This window comes from Colias croceus, chromosome Z, assembly GCF_905220415.1.
Source record: "Colias croceus chromosome Z, ilColCroc2.1".
Taxonomy (NCBI): Eukaryota; Metazoa; Arthropoda; class Insecta; order Lepidoptera; family Pieridae; genus Colias; species Colias croceus.
In genome coordinates, this window is record NC_059568.1 from 6,112,021 (window position 1) to 6,124,548 (window position 12,528).

General features: G+C 33.0%; 1 protein-coding gene and 1 non-coding gene across 4 annotated transcripts in view; both read right to left on the reverse strand.

Annotated features, from left to right (window-relative positions):
- Positions 1 to 2,051: 2,051 nt before the first annotated feature.
- On the reverse strand, positions 2,052 to 2,124 carry Trnar-ccu. The gene has a single exon. It is a non-coding gene; the product is annotated as a tRNA-Arg (tRNA).
- A 441-nt stretch (positions 2,125 to 2,565) lies between these two features.
- LOC123704920 (WD repeat-containing protein 47) overlaps positions 2,566 to 12,528 on the reverse strand; it is a 55,992-nt gene continuing 46,029 nt past the window's right edge. For all 3 annotated transcript variants that reach the window (XM_045653412.1, XM_045653413.1, XM_045653414.1), the window contains 2 exons: positions 11,115 to 11,334; positions 2,566 to 6,717 (listed from right to left, as the gene is read on the reverse strand). In XM_045653412.1, the coding sequence (XP_045509368.1) occupies positions 6,572 to 6,717; positions 11,115 to 11,334 (366 nt within the window). In that variant the 3' untranslated portion in view covers positions 2,566 to 6,571. The remainder of the gene's footprint in view (positions 6,718 to 11,114; positions 11,335 to 12,528) is intronic.

The following is a 12,528-nucleotide window of genomic DNA, read 5'->3' on the forward strand; positions in this document are numbered from 1 at the left end:
TACGATAACTCTGTTTTTTTTTCAATAAATGAAACAAAACACATTTTTGGAATGCTATAAGAGTATTTATTTAAATTTTAAACTAAAAAATGGGCATTTCTAATGTCAAACAAAACAAGTTACAAAAAACACGTTAAATTTTAAGATATAACTCTAGGTTACTGTTATGTATAAAAATAAAAAAAAAAAATACAAAATAAAATGTTTTTTTCTACTTATTTGTATCATATAAATTACAAAACAAGCATAAAAATCCATGAAATATCTATAACGTCTAAAATCACAAGGGCAACGCACATAATACTTAGAAACTACCGAAATATCAGTCAAATGTAGGAATCTTATTACAGTCTGCAGCAATGCATTGCTGTTTCAGTCTTGTTGGTCATTGGTACTTGTATCTTCATTTTCAGAGTTACTGTCTACTTCTTCTTCACTTTCAGCATCGTGATCACCAACCTCAGACTCCGCATCACTCAAATCTGATGATAATTCAGGATAAATAACCTCTGCCTCGGTTTCCCCAGACTCTAAGTCATTGAACAAATGTTCTATCTGCTGGGGATTCAAATTTTTATCGATTGTGCGTGATAAACCTATAAAAACACAAAAATATACATAGAAAAATAATTAAAATATACTTAAGTAATTACACTCGCGGGGGACTACGCTCCCCCATCGACACGTACCTCTGGAACTAAGCACAGTAGCCCGGCACACATCTACTCCCGGCGAGACCTCGGGTGGCACGGGGAATACACGGACGCTACACCTCGTAACGTTTCTAATACTTAAAATATTCGTAAAAATTTGAGCGGTGGGGGACCCTGCTCCCCCGCGAGTGATGTTAAGGGTTAAGATCGTTTTAGAAATACATACCTACTTACCGATCCGATTGTTTTAAAATCTTTCTATTTACATATTAAATGAAAGGTACATATATATCTAGTTTAAAACTTAGGTTTAAAACGAATCTACACACACATTATGACTGTAAATAAATAGTATAATTTTAGTTTATAATACAATGAATGTTATACTTTTTTGTATGTTTTGGGTGGGTTCTTCATTTTTATTAATATAGATATCGATTTATCAACACGTCATAGCAGATAAATTAATATTTAAAAAATCCACCAATTACAACAAAAGTATAATTTTGTATGCTACAAAACCATGACTGACATTAGCCACAACCCATATAGTGTTTTGCTCATATTCTAGAAATAATAAAAGACACCACAGACAAAAAAAGTACACACAAAATAAGTTATAATTACATAGTTGATAATTAAAAAATTAAGCACAAAATAAAAACAAAAACATTAGAAATACATTAGAAGCACAAAATATAGCTGTAGGCAATGCATAGAAAAAAATCGCAGCTATACTAAAATTAAAAAAAAAAAAACAATAAATCACGCCACCTGGAGGGACTCGAACCCTCTCCCCCGAGCCCCAACAATCGCTCGGTGCCCTATCCCTTAGACCACAGGTAACTGTACTTGCCCTCTCGAAATTTTGGACCACTTTCGAATTTTCGATGTCGAATATTCGCGTTTTCTAAACTGCAATAAATGAAGCTAAAAAAGGACGTTACGAAAATGTGGTAAAGAGAATGAATTAAGAATATTTCATTTATATATCCTTGATAATTACTAAGGAAGGGGTTTTATAAATCAGCGCCATCTCTGCGCTTATACCCCATTTGAAATACGAGGGTGAGTTGGGGGCGCTTCAAACGAACTTTCTTCAGGCTGTATCGACAAGCTTGTTTCAATGCTAATTAGGTACTTTTCACTCATACATATTGAAATAAAATGTATTTACGTTCTTGCTTTTTCTGTATGAGAATAATGAAAAATAATGCGAAAAAAATGTACATTTCCTGAAATTCATAAATAAACAGCAATGCAATAAATTTTCAAACCTAATGTTATGATGAAACAAAAAGTTATATGTACAATATACATGTTATTTCAGATAGTTATTTACCAAAGATTAGTTACAAATTATTGTACAAATAGAAAAACAAAAATAAAATAGATATCTACCCCTGGAGGGACTCGAACCCTCAATCCCCGGCTTAGGAGGCCGATGCCTTATCCATTAGGCCACAAGGGCGTTGAGAAGTGTTATAAAATTATCCTATATGTATTAAGAAGGTTTAAAAGGAGTTTTAAACGGTCAAAGTAAATATTATAAAACACATTTTGAAATGCCATCGCAAAGCTTTTATAAATTCGCAAAGACAAACATACAAATTAAAAATCGCATAAAATAGATGTTAAAAAATATAAGTTTCGCATTTGCAACTTGTTACCTTAATCACTGCCTTAATCTAGATTAGTATGTAGGTTATAAAAAAATATTATGAGACCTTTAAAACAACGGTTTCTCGGACGATCATTGATTAGTTGGTAATATATAATTTAATGAGGGTATTTGAAGAAATTATTATTGATTACCAAATGTACCTTCGTTTCTCGTATTTCGTCCTCTCGTATACTTCTTTGTTCTTGCATTTCATTCTTAAATTGTAAAGGGCATGAAATAAAACAAGTATTTGTAAATAAGTATGTATTCTTACACCAAAATGGATACATTGTTAACGAAATTCGGTTTAACAAATATGTTTTATCAGCGTACGACACTATGTTAATCGTTTCAATAAACTTCGCACACAATCAAACTATACATAGAATATATATCATTACATAATGTTTTATGTGCATTGAAGACCTAGCACAAACATATCAATTCTTTTGTAAGTACATCAATAGATTAATTTTCCAATTATAATAATACTTTGTGCAAAGCCTTTCACAATTTAATTGCGTTACATGTCACTAACATACATAATCTTTAAGATTAACAAATAATTCATACTTTTGCTATGTTAAGCGCATACATCAAAGCTTTATTCGGTTTTTTCAATACTCGGACTTATAAGTAGCAGCTGATGTATATGAACTAGTATATTATTCAAAGTCACCTTTCTATATAAATACTGTATACGGATAAAAATTACAGAGATTTCGAACTCAAGTACTGCAAAGATTTATTTCAAATGATCACCTAAAAAGTGACTATTTTAAAATGAAGAAGCCAGGGCATCACTACACGAAGACACATTATCGAACTGAAACCTGCACACTGTTTTTATTATTTCCATACGATATCTCACACCCAAAAATACCTGAAAGTAATTGATTAATATTTACGCTGCGCTAAACTTAAAAAACGTTCACAGTAAACTAAAAAATTCGCGGCATTTTTGGGTATTGTTTACTCAATATTCCTGTTCGAATTCGTACAACTATTTTCATTCATCAGAGTTATTTGGTGAATTCGGGGAACACTGATGCACAACGAGCGAAGTCAATTTCATTTTTCAATACGACCAATCGGCAATCACGTATATTTCTGCACATACCCCACTTAGGAGCAACTCGAAAATATTGCTAGTTTCGAGTCAACAGTGTGACAAGTAACTTGATTTATTGCCTTTTGATAGTGAGCGAAGCATTTACTTGTTGGCTGTTCAAACGTGATTGGAAATTTAGGTTAAGTTATGTTTCGTAGCAAATATTTAAACATGTTAAAGACATAATAATTAGTGTCAACTTTAATAGACGTTTAGTGCATCGAAATAATAATTAAATTCCGACATTTCAACCAATGACAATAGGATCGCAGCACAATAAATAGTAAGCACTACGCAGCTATTGGTCATTATAAGAACACGAATATAAGGTCTGATAATTGATTGGCTTATTTTATGCAATTGATATGATGCCCGGGTTCTTTTGTATTTTATTCGAACGAATATTTTATGGATATAAATTTAGTAAAAATCAATAACCTTTTGAATCTATCAGGAACAGGAATTACGTGGTTGCCCTGTAAATGGGTATACTAATAAATATTTCCCTCTAAATGCTCTAACGGCTATGTTTATAAAATCTAATATAAGTCACAGTGTTGCAACCTTTCCTATGTAATTTACATATACACCTACACAGCGATACAATGAAACATATAATATACAAGTTATTGTTCTGTATTCCTATTCATATACGAATAAATAGTAAGAAATAAAAAAAATCACTGATTCTTGAGATACAGGTATTTTGTGACAAATTTAGCATACAATTTTTTTCTTAAAGTAGGTTCGCAAAATATTTATAGAAAACAATTAATAATAGAATATTAATTAAAGCTTAATTACATCAATTCAAGAGTATAGCTAGAATATAACTTAATGCGTTTATTTTACAAAATCAGCAAAAAAGGATTGTTTTAAAAATTTAGCGATAAAGAACTGTATTTTCAGACTCATAAATTTACAATCAAGAAATGTCTTGCAACTTTAAAATGTGACTTTAAATTCTGTATGTTTTTTTTTTTTATATTTCAAATTCACGATACATGTAAAAGCCTCAAAATTTGTGAATAAAGGCGTTTATAACTATTACATATTACAAAATTGTGACGAACATCACAAACTTGCGTTATTAGTAACATTACAGTACTCTTAAAGCTCATTCTTAAATCGTAACCAAAATAAAAATCGCATTCATAAAAAAACTAAGTGCTAGCGAACATGCGAATATGAGATTAGTAAATAATACATACAGTGAGTACTAAGTATAGTGTAATAGAATTTAACTTTCCACAGACATTAATAATAATTAATCGTTGAGAAAATTATCTATCTACTAGCAATATCAAGACAATACACGTATACGAGATGAAAACGCTTACAAAGGGAAGAAATAATCCACCCCAAATATATCTTGTAAGCAATTTGTTCTCTTGCCTAAAGGAGAAAAAGTCCTTAACGACATAACGTAACATAAGCGAAGGAATGATTCTAACTATTCGGATAGTTCTATTTGGTAATATTACGCCAATAACATATCAAAACTATACGTGAAAATATCCTAAGTTTCCTTGGTTTTAACGCACCGTTGGACAAAAATAAGTTAATTTTACAATAAAACATAGCATCACAACTCATTCCGTTCGGACGAAACACACCTCTGAGTCTTCAAAGTGACGAGGTTTGTGTGCGTGCACGTATACGCAATAATGCGTGTACGTGCACGCACACATTGTCATGCGATCTTAGACTTACTCAATTGTTTACATAGCACAGTACTTAATTAATTTTAATTACAGGGTATTTGTGCACATCAAGTATCATTATTTAAGCATCGATTAAACTATCACGACATATGAATTCGCAACGCACAAGCCGTTATATTAAAGCATCGTTAAATAAACTTAAAACTAAACTATTGCAGTAAGTTATAGAAAGATCTACTACGTATGATGTGAAGAAAATCCGTTCTATTTCAATGTAACATTTATAATTAATCGAAACTCCATTATTATTAATCAAATTCTACAATGAATCGATAAAAATGTCAAAAATATCAATTGCAGAATCGTTAACTGTATTAACAAAAATACTAAAGTCTATCGAATAAAGTGGAGAAAAAATAATTCATAGTTTTTTTAAGGTATATAATAGTAATACATTCCTGGTAGTTATCAGAATCTTTTAAAAACAGTTAATTAGATGAAAACATTTATTAGTACAAATATCGACTTGAGACACAAAGCTAGTCCACTAGAAGACAATTGATTCGCTATTGAAGCTATGGTATACGTAGTTAAACTATACAATCTAATTTTTATATAATTCTATAAATCATAACTAACAAATACTATAAAGCCAGTGCAACTGATACTAAATTCTAATACATTCCACATCAACCAGTGCTGTGACGACGAAGCATAGATTTTAAGTAAAAGTTAATATTCATACATTTATAGCGATGTTTGTATTTTGCCATGGAAACCACATCGCAGAACTGTAAGTACGTTAAGAAATATATAAGAGATTTAATGGCTGAATGTTCACTCAGCTCATACTCATAGCAAGTGATAAAATAGTATCTCCGTAAACTGTCCGTAAAAAGGATATTTCGAGTAGATTGAATACTGAGTCGTTTGTTCTTAATGTTGCATTTCTAACATAGACCAAGAAACGGCATTTAGCGTTATACCCGCGTATTTGATAGGCCATTGATTCGCACATACTACCAACCGATCGTGGTACCGAGTACGCAACACTTAAAAGGAATTCTCTTGACACACATATTCACATTAAACACCAATATAACATTTATATTTATCTAAACATTTATTTATCTAAGTATAATTTTCGCAAATAGGGACTTCGTTGCCATTGGTCGTTTTAGCGCCATATTCGGGAACGAATTACAATAATTTCCCTAACATTTCTCCAATTATAACTTGTAATGCAATATCTGCAATATTTGCAAGCCACTTAGACAAATTGTGCGTACGGTTATTACTTCTAAAATCATTAATGACCAACATTGAGGCAAACAGTAAAAACTTTCCTACATGTCAATTTAGGTGTTCAAAACAGTCTAAACTGCCAGAAAATCACAAAAAATGCTATCAAATGAAATGAGAGATGTCACCAGAATCCAAGAACAAATCATAAGTAACTCATAGTTTAACTTTGTCCAGGTTAAACCGGCGGTATGGTCCACAGTACTGCGGTCTTGTCCGCGGACGTGGAGAGGAAGGAAAAGTCGTCGGGATGCCATCTTGCTGATATCACTTTGTCGGGATGCCTCGCGACGGGCACGCTTGGGAGCGGACATGTTAGATCACCTGAAAAAGGATCTGGTTATAATTGTTGGTAATAGAACTGATCAATATGGATTGTTAAGTTCTAAAGTTCTATGTGCTGATTTAGTGTTGGACAGTGTTTGTGCATTGCATTTACAGTTTTAATTACAGATCATGATGAAACTTTTGATCTCTACGAGAATATCTTTTATAATAGACAACATTGAGGTTAGGACAAATCCAAGATTACAGTTAACGATGACAATGAAAATCTACATTTCACTGAAATAAAAATTTAGTTAATAAAATAATTGAAAATTCATTCTGTAATGCCAAAATAGTTAACGTGCCCCATTAGGGACCTTTTGTAATTTAGACCCCATCAAAATTTCCTCTAACGCTGTAGCTCGGCCTCGGACATCGGCATCAGCATCTTTAAAAACTATTGTATAAATTATATATTTTTTCTACAATTTTTTTTTTGCAAAATTTCATTAAATACGGATCAAGGCAACTTCCAATATTATTTACCACTAGCTTCCGCCCGCGACTCCGTCCGCGCGGATGTCGGTCTTTGCGTGGATGGTTTATTTCTCCATTTTGAGTAACTCGGACAATGACATCTTATAAATATCTATTGGACCCAAATACGGCTAGGTCTATAATAATACGCAACGTGTGTTCGCGGTACCTACTACAGAACAACATCTATGGCTAACTGAAAAATTGAGATTAATTTTTTTTCTACGTATTTTTCCAGGATAAAAAGTATCCTATTTTACGCCCAGGATAATAAGGTATAATTGTACCAAGTTTCATCGAAATCGAACCGGTAGTTTTCACGTGATGTCTTCACATACATACAGACAGACAGACAGATCGACAGACAGACAAAAATTTTTTTAATCACATATTTGGGTTTGGTATCGATCCAGTAACACCCCCTGCTAGTTATTTTTTCAATATTTTCAATGTACAGAATTGACCCTTCTACAGATTTATTATATGTATAGATACATATGTTATATCATACTCCATTAGCAAAAAGTAATAATAGTAATATGAGGTTGCCGTTTGAAGTCAATTCAATGACACAGCTGGAACGAAGCCATAAGAGCTTTACTATAATATGTATGACAACGAAACAATGAGATTAAATTTGTGAATACATATTATGTTATTTTTATGTACCACGAATTATATATTATATGAATTAATATTACGCAATATTTCTAAACGTTTTATCCACACATATCCAAACGATAACAAGAACTATAATCGCCTACAACGCGAAAGTTACCTCTTTCTAAATGTTAATTAATCGTACGCCAAAAGCTCATTGACCGTAAAATATTCAAAAACTACAAATCATTATAGCGGCTTTACTATTCCGATCTAAATTGGACTGGTTCAGTAATTGTGTACACTCACAAAAAATGTTATCGTGCATAATATGCATCGCTTGTGACAACATGAAATTGTCGCGATCTCATTCCGTTAATGCTAACATTGATATAATAAACGCTTTAACACTGTTTTTTTCTTTTGTAGACATTTCACAACCAAACGAGACAAAAACAGACTTTTATCAATACGAATAAAATACACGCAATTAGATTGGAAAATGAATATAGAAATTATTCAAATGTATCTCAATAGGCGAACATGTTATACACGTATATCTCGTTCACCGGAGTTACATTCATAAAACGAAATATAAGAAAGTAGCATTTAAATACGAATTCTAGACAAAACAACGGTTAGCGGCAACGTTCCCTTCGTGCCCGATAACAACAGTATACGGGATAATAGACCTTTATTCGACCAATCCTCTTATCTCCGTAATCCAGCTACCGAGTTTGATTTCTCACCGTTTGACATGCCATAAATTACAATAGCGATACGACCAAGTCCATTATTACTCTGTATTTACTAGTACTTCCACTTGTACCAATAACTTCATGTCACAATAGATAGACAGTGTTATTAGTATGAAGCGATTTCTCGTATCCTCTAGCGGGCATGAAATGACAATCTTCTATCTTTATATCTTTTTTATAGGCCAGTAGATAGAAGCATCCCATATTTTTTCCACACACGTTTATTTGTGAGATCGATGTGTGCTCAGTTCACTCTCTACATCTTCGTAAACACTTCGGGATTGAAATAAAGTGATCCGTGAAATCTATCGAAGACACATAAGACTTGATACGTTCAAGTCATAGAGAGGATTTCAGTTGAAAGAGAAATTTTCCTTCAGCAAAATTCTGTTTTATATTATTTTCAGCAAAGCTTCGTCTCAATGTCGGATCTTATTTTCATTCGAGTTGTAAATCAATAATTGGTATCCTGAACCAATAAACGTCTTTGACACTGTGCTCCATTTGGGTCAGTGTAATAACGCTCACAATATTAACACAATCTACGTATAACTCGACCACAACGAGTGAGATTTAACGGCTTAACTATATCGAATAGTTTAACCAAAATATACGAAACTTTGATCCCTGGCGGACTATTTGGTTAACCTTTAACTTTGTACCAATTAAGGAACAAACCAGTTCTTCATAATATGGATTAATAGTGAATTTTATATGAAAACTGTTGACGCCGTAACTTTTAAGTGTTCTATTTCAAATAAATAATAATAAAAAGTGTGGGTATGATTTGACAATTCGTTTATGGCAGTTCTGTTTTTTTTTATCAACATGATTAGTGTTTCTAATAAAAATTGAGGCACACATTCGTTACACCGTAAATTCATTTTAAAAGCACCACGGGAATAAAATATGGAGTACGTACTAGGTACATTTAATTCCACAAGCGCTTAAGCGTCAGAATATTCGCGACATCACTCAACGAATCTAAATCTCAAAGAGCCACATCGCCGTGCTTTCTCAATCCAATTTACGAGAGCGTCTAAGCAAAGTGAGTACGTTAACCGCGCTAAAAGTATACCAGATGGAACTGAATGCAAACAATTTATAAGTTAAATGTGTTCAAAAGCACAGTCAGAATATCCAATGAGATATGCGACCGGTACAACGCGAACATATCGTGTCATAGACATTGACATATACATTTGGAGACGACACCGCCTACATCACTTATGTTCCGCTCAACATACGCCATATGGCGTAACTGCACGCCCATTTTTTATTTGTTTTAAAGTGAAACGCATCAAATATGCCTTCGTGTGTGTTACGATATTTCACAAATAATACGGAAAAGTGCAAAGGAATAACTTTCATCGGTAAGTACCTAAGAAGATAATAATTTTTAAAACTTAAAGCAAAAAAATGGCGCACAGATTTTGTTCGTGGTTCCTCCATACGTAGTAATATTATCTCAATGGTCGTAGAACACATACTGAAGTGAGGAACACGCACAGATGTCCGACGAGAAATCAAAGCCATACATTAATTACGTGTCATCGTAACAACTTCCATGTCATTTTCCAAGAGTTTTCCATATCTCTTGAGTGAGTGACACGTTTTGTAGTCACTTACAATGAAAATAATATACTGTTAGTGTGTTTGACTATGACACACTTATTTTTGTCTTTTCCATACTGTACGCATGTATAAAAATGTATTAATATTGTTTTTTTATTTAGCTCGCGGCACACGCATCATTTTCCCTGTATTACACCATGAAATGGTGTAAAGGTTTTCTTAGAATGGTTCAAATGAGAACGGTATCCTTGTTTACTAAGGAATATATTCCTAGACAAGACTTATGTAATGCTATTATTTTTCTCACATTATCGTCACCTTCGCATAGTATGAAAGAGAATAGCACTAGTACGGGTCCGTGAGATAAATCGATGGAGTTAAATGTGATCTTCAAGTTTGTTTCCTGTCACCTACTTCGTGACGAGTTTAGCTTACTTGATACCATAGATGTAAATGATCTGGTTTTATTTAACTCAAGGTTTATGTGGTGTAATTTAAATAAAAGTAAGCAAGGATCTTCTATAAATTCCAGTTAATTTAAATGAGGTATCTATTTTCATTATTAATGTTATAAAAATTCAACACCAGTTAAATATAAACAAAATTCAAAGGTCCGTTCTTCTTCATTATACGATTAAAATATTTTTTCTTTTCAATTAAAATTATATTATCTGGTTTCTTGAATTCAGAAGAAACCAGACATAATGTTGCTGTAAAATATAAACATATTCAGTTTGGCAGTAACTGTTGTCCATTTTAATGCACTTTATTACTTCGTAGAACAAAAACATTTTTTGCAGCAGATGAAATTTTTTTTCCAGAAATTGCATCACGTCTCATATTTCACGGTGCACTATTTCAGTCCACATAAACAAAAGAACTTGTTGTATACGCTGTAAAGCACAGCCGAATACAACTCAAGCCTGCAACGCACCCACTCCCCCCCCCCCCCCCCTCAGCTATACGAGAACCGCTCGCACTCACCTTGCAGGTCAGTCAGCACCACGCGGCCGTCGTACCCCGCGGTGAGCAGGTAGTACGCGCCGGGCGAGAAGCGCACGCTGCGCACGTCGCTCGAGTGCGGCGCGAACCGCTGCAGCGCGCGCGACCCGCGCACGTCGTGCAGCGCGCACGAGCCGTCGTCGTGCCCGCACACTAGCAGCCGCCCGCTCGGGTCCACAGCTAGGGAGGCCACCGCTGAGCCCTGAGTAAATACGTAACATTTCAATCATTGAGATATGGGTGATTATACAAAAATGGGGTAACTTATAAGGATATTTTGTTTACTATATTTTTTATATCAGATTATTACAAATTAGGGTGTTTATGATAGCTAATCTAATGAATATATTGTTCCAAATCGGGCCAGCCACTTTTTTAAGTAGATTGTGAGATATTTTAAATTTTCTGGATTTGGCCTCCAGGGGACTGACAAGGCTAACCTAGTACTGATAAAAAACACAATTTTGTAATATTCTTAAAGAAATTCAATGAAAATGACTACAAATCTCTCAGTTTTAATAATGGCACATGTCTTTTAAGTATTAAAATCACTTAGATACATTTAAAAATGATAATTGATAACATATTGTGATACTGGGAAAAAAAATGTCTCAATTTTCAAAACAGCCTTCTGACATTTAACGCAACGTGAATATTCTTACTCTCTTACTTAACATACTACTTTGACTTAATTTTACTTAATACTTCAAGTAATTCACAAACAATAGAAACAAAAAAAACGGCCAAGTGCGAGTTGGACTCCTAACAAACCTATTTTTTATTATGTTTGTAACTTAAAATTTACACTTTTAGCAATTTTTCCTTTATCTGTGTTATAAGGCGTTGCTTTTTACCATATTTTAAGACTGTATACAGGGCAAGCATCCTGTGTATTTTTTTATTCACTTGCGAATATTTAATTTTGCGGAAATTTGCAGTATTAACGGATGTAGGTATCTTTTAATTGCGTTGCGTTATAAGTTTCATTTTTTTCAAGCCCCAAGGGTTCTTAATGTTGAGTATTCAATATAAATTTCAAATTGATACCTCCACGCGCTTCAAAAAAACGTCTTAACAGACAAACGGACAACAAAGTGATCCTATAAGGGTTCTGTTTTTTCCTTTTGAGGTTCGGAGCCCTAAAAATCTAACATTATTTATGTTAAAAGTACTAATTTTCATAAAATTAAAAACCAAAGGCTTGAATGGAAGTCTCATCTGAGTTTCCATAAGAGCCTTTTGACATTTTTATAATGTTATTATATTAATTAACTTTTATGTTATTTTGAGATAATTTTACTTCACAATATTATTATACGTATACGTATTTATCTTATAAATATAACAAGCTATGCCCTGAAAGCATCAAAATCAATAATTAAAATAAAATAAGATC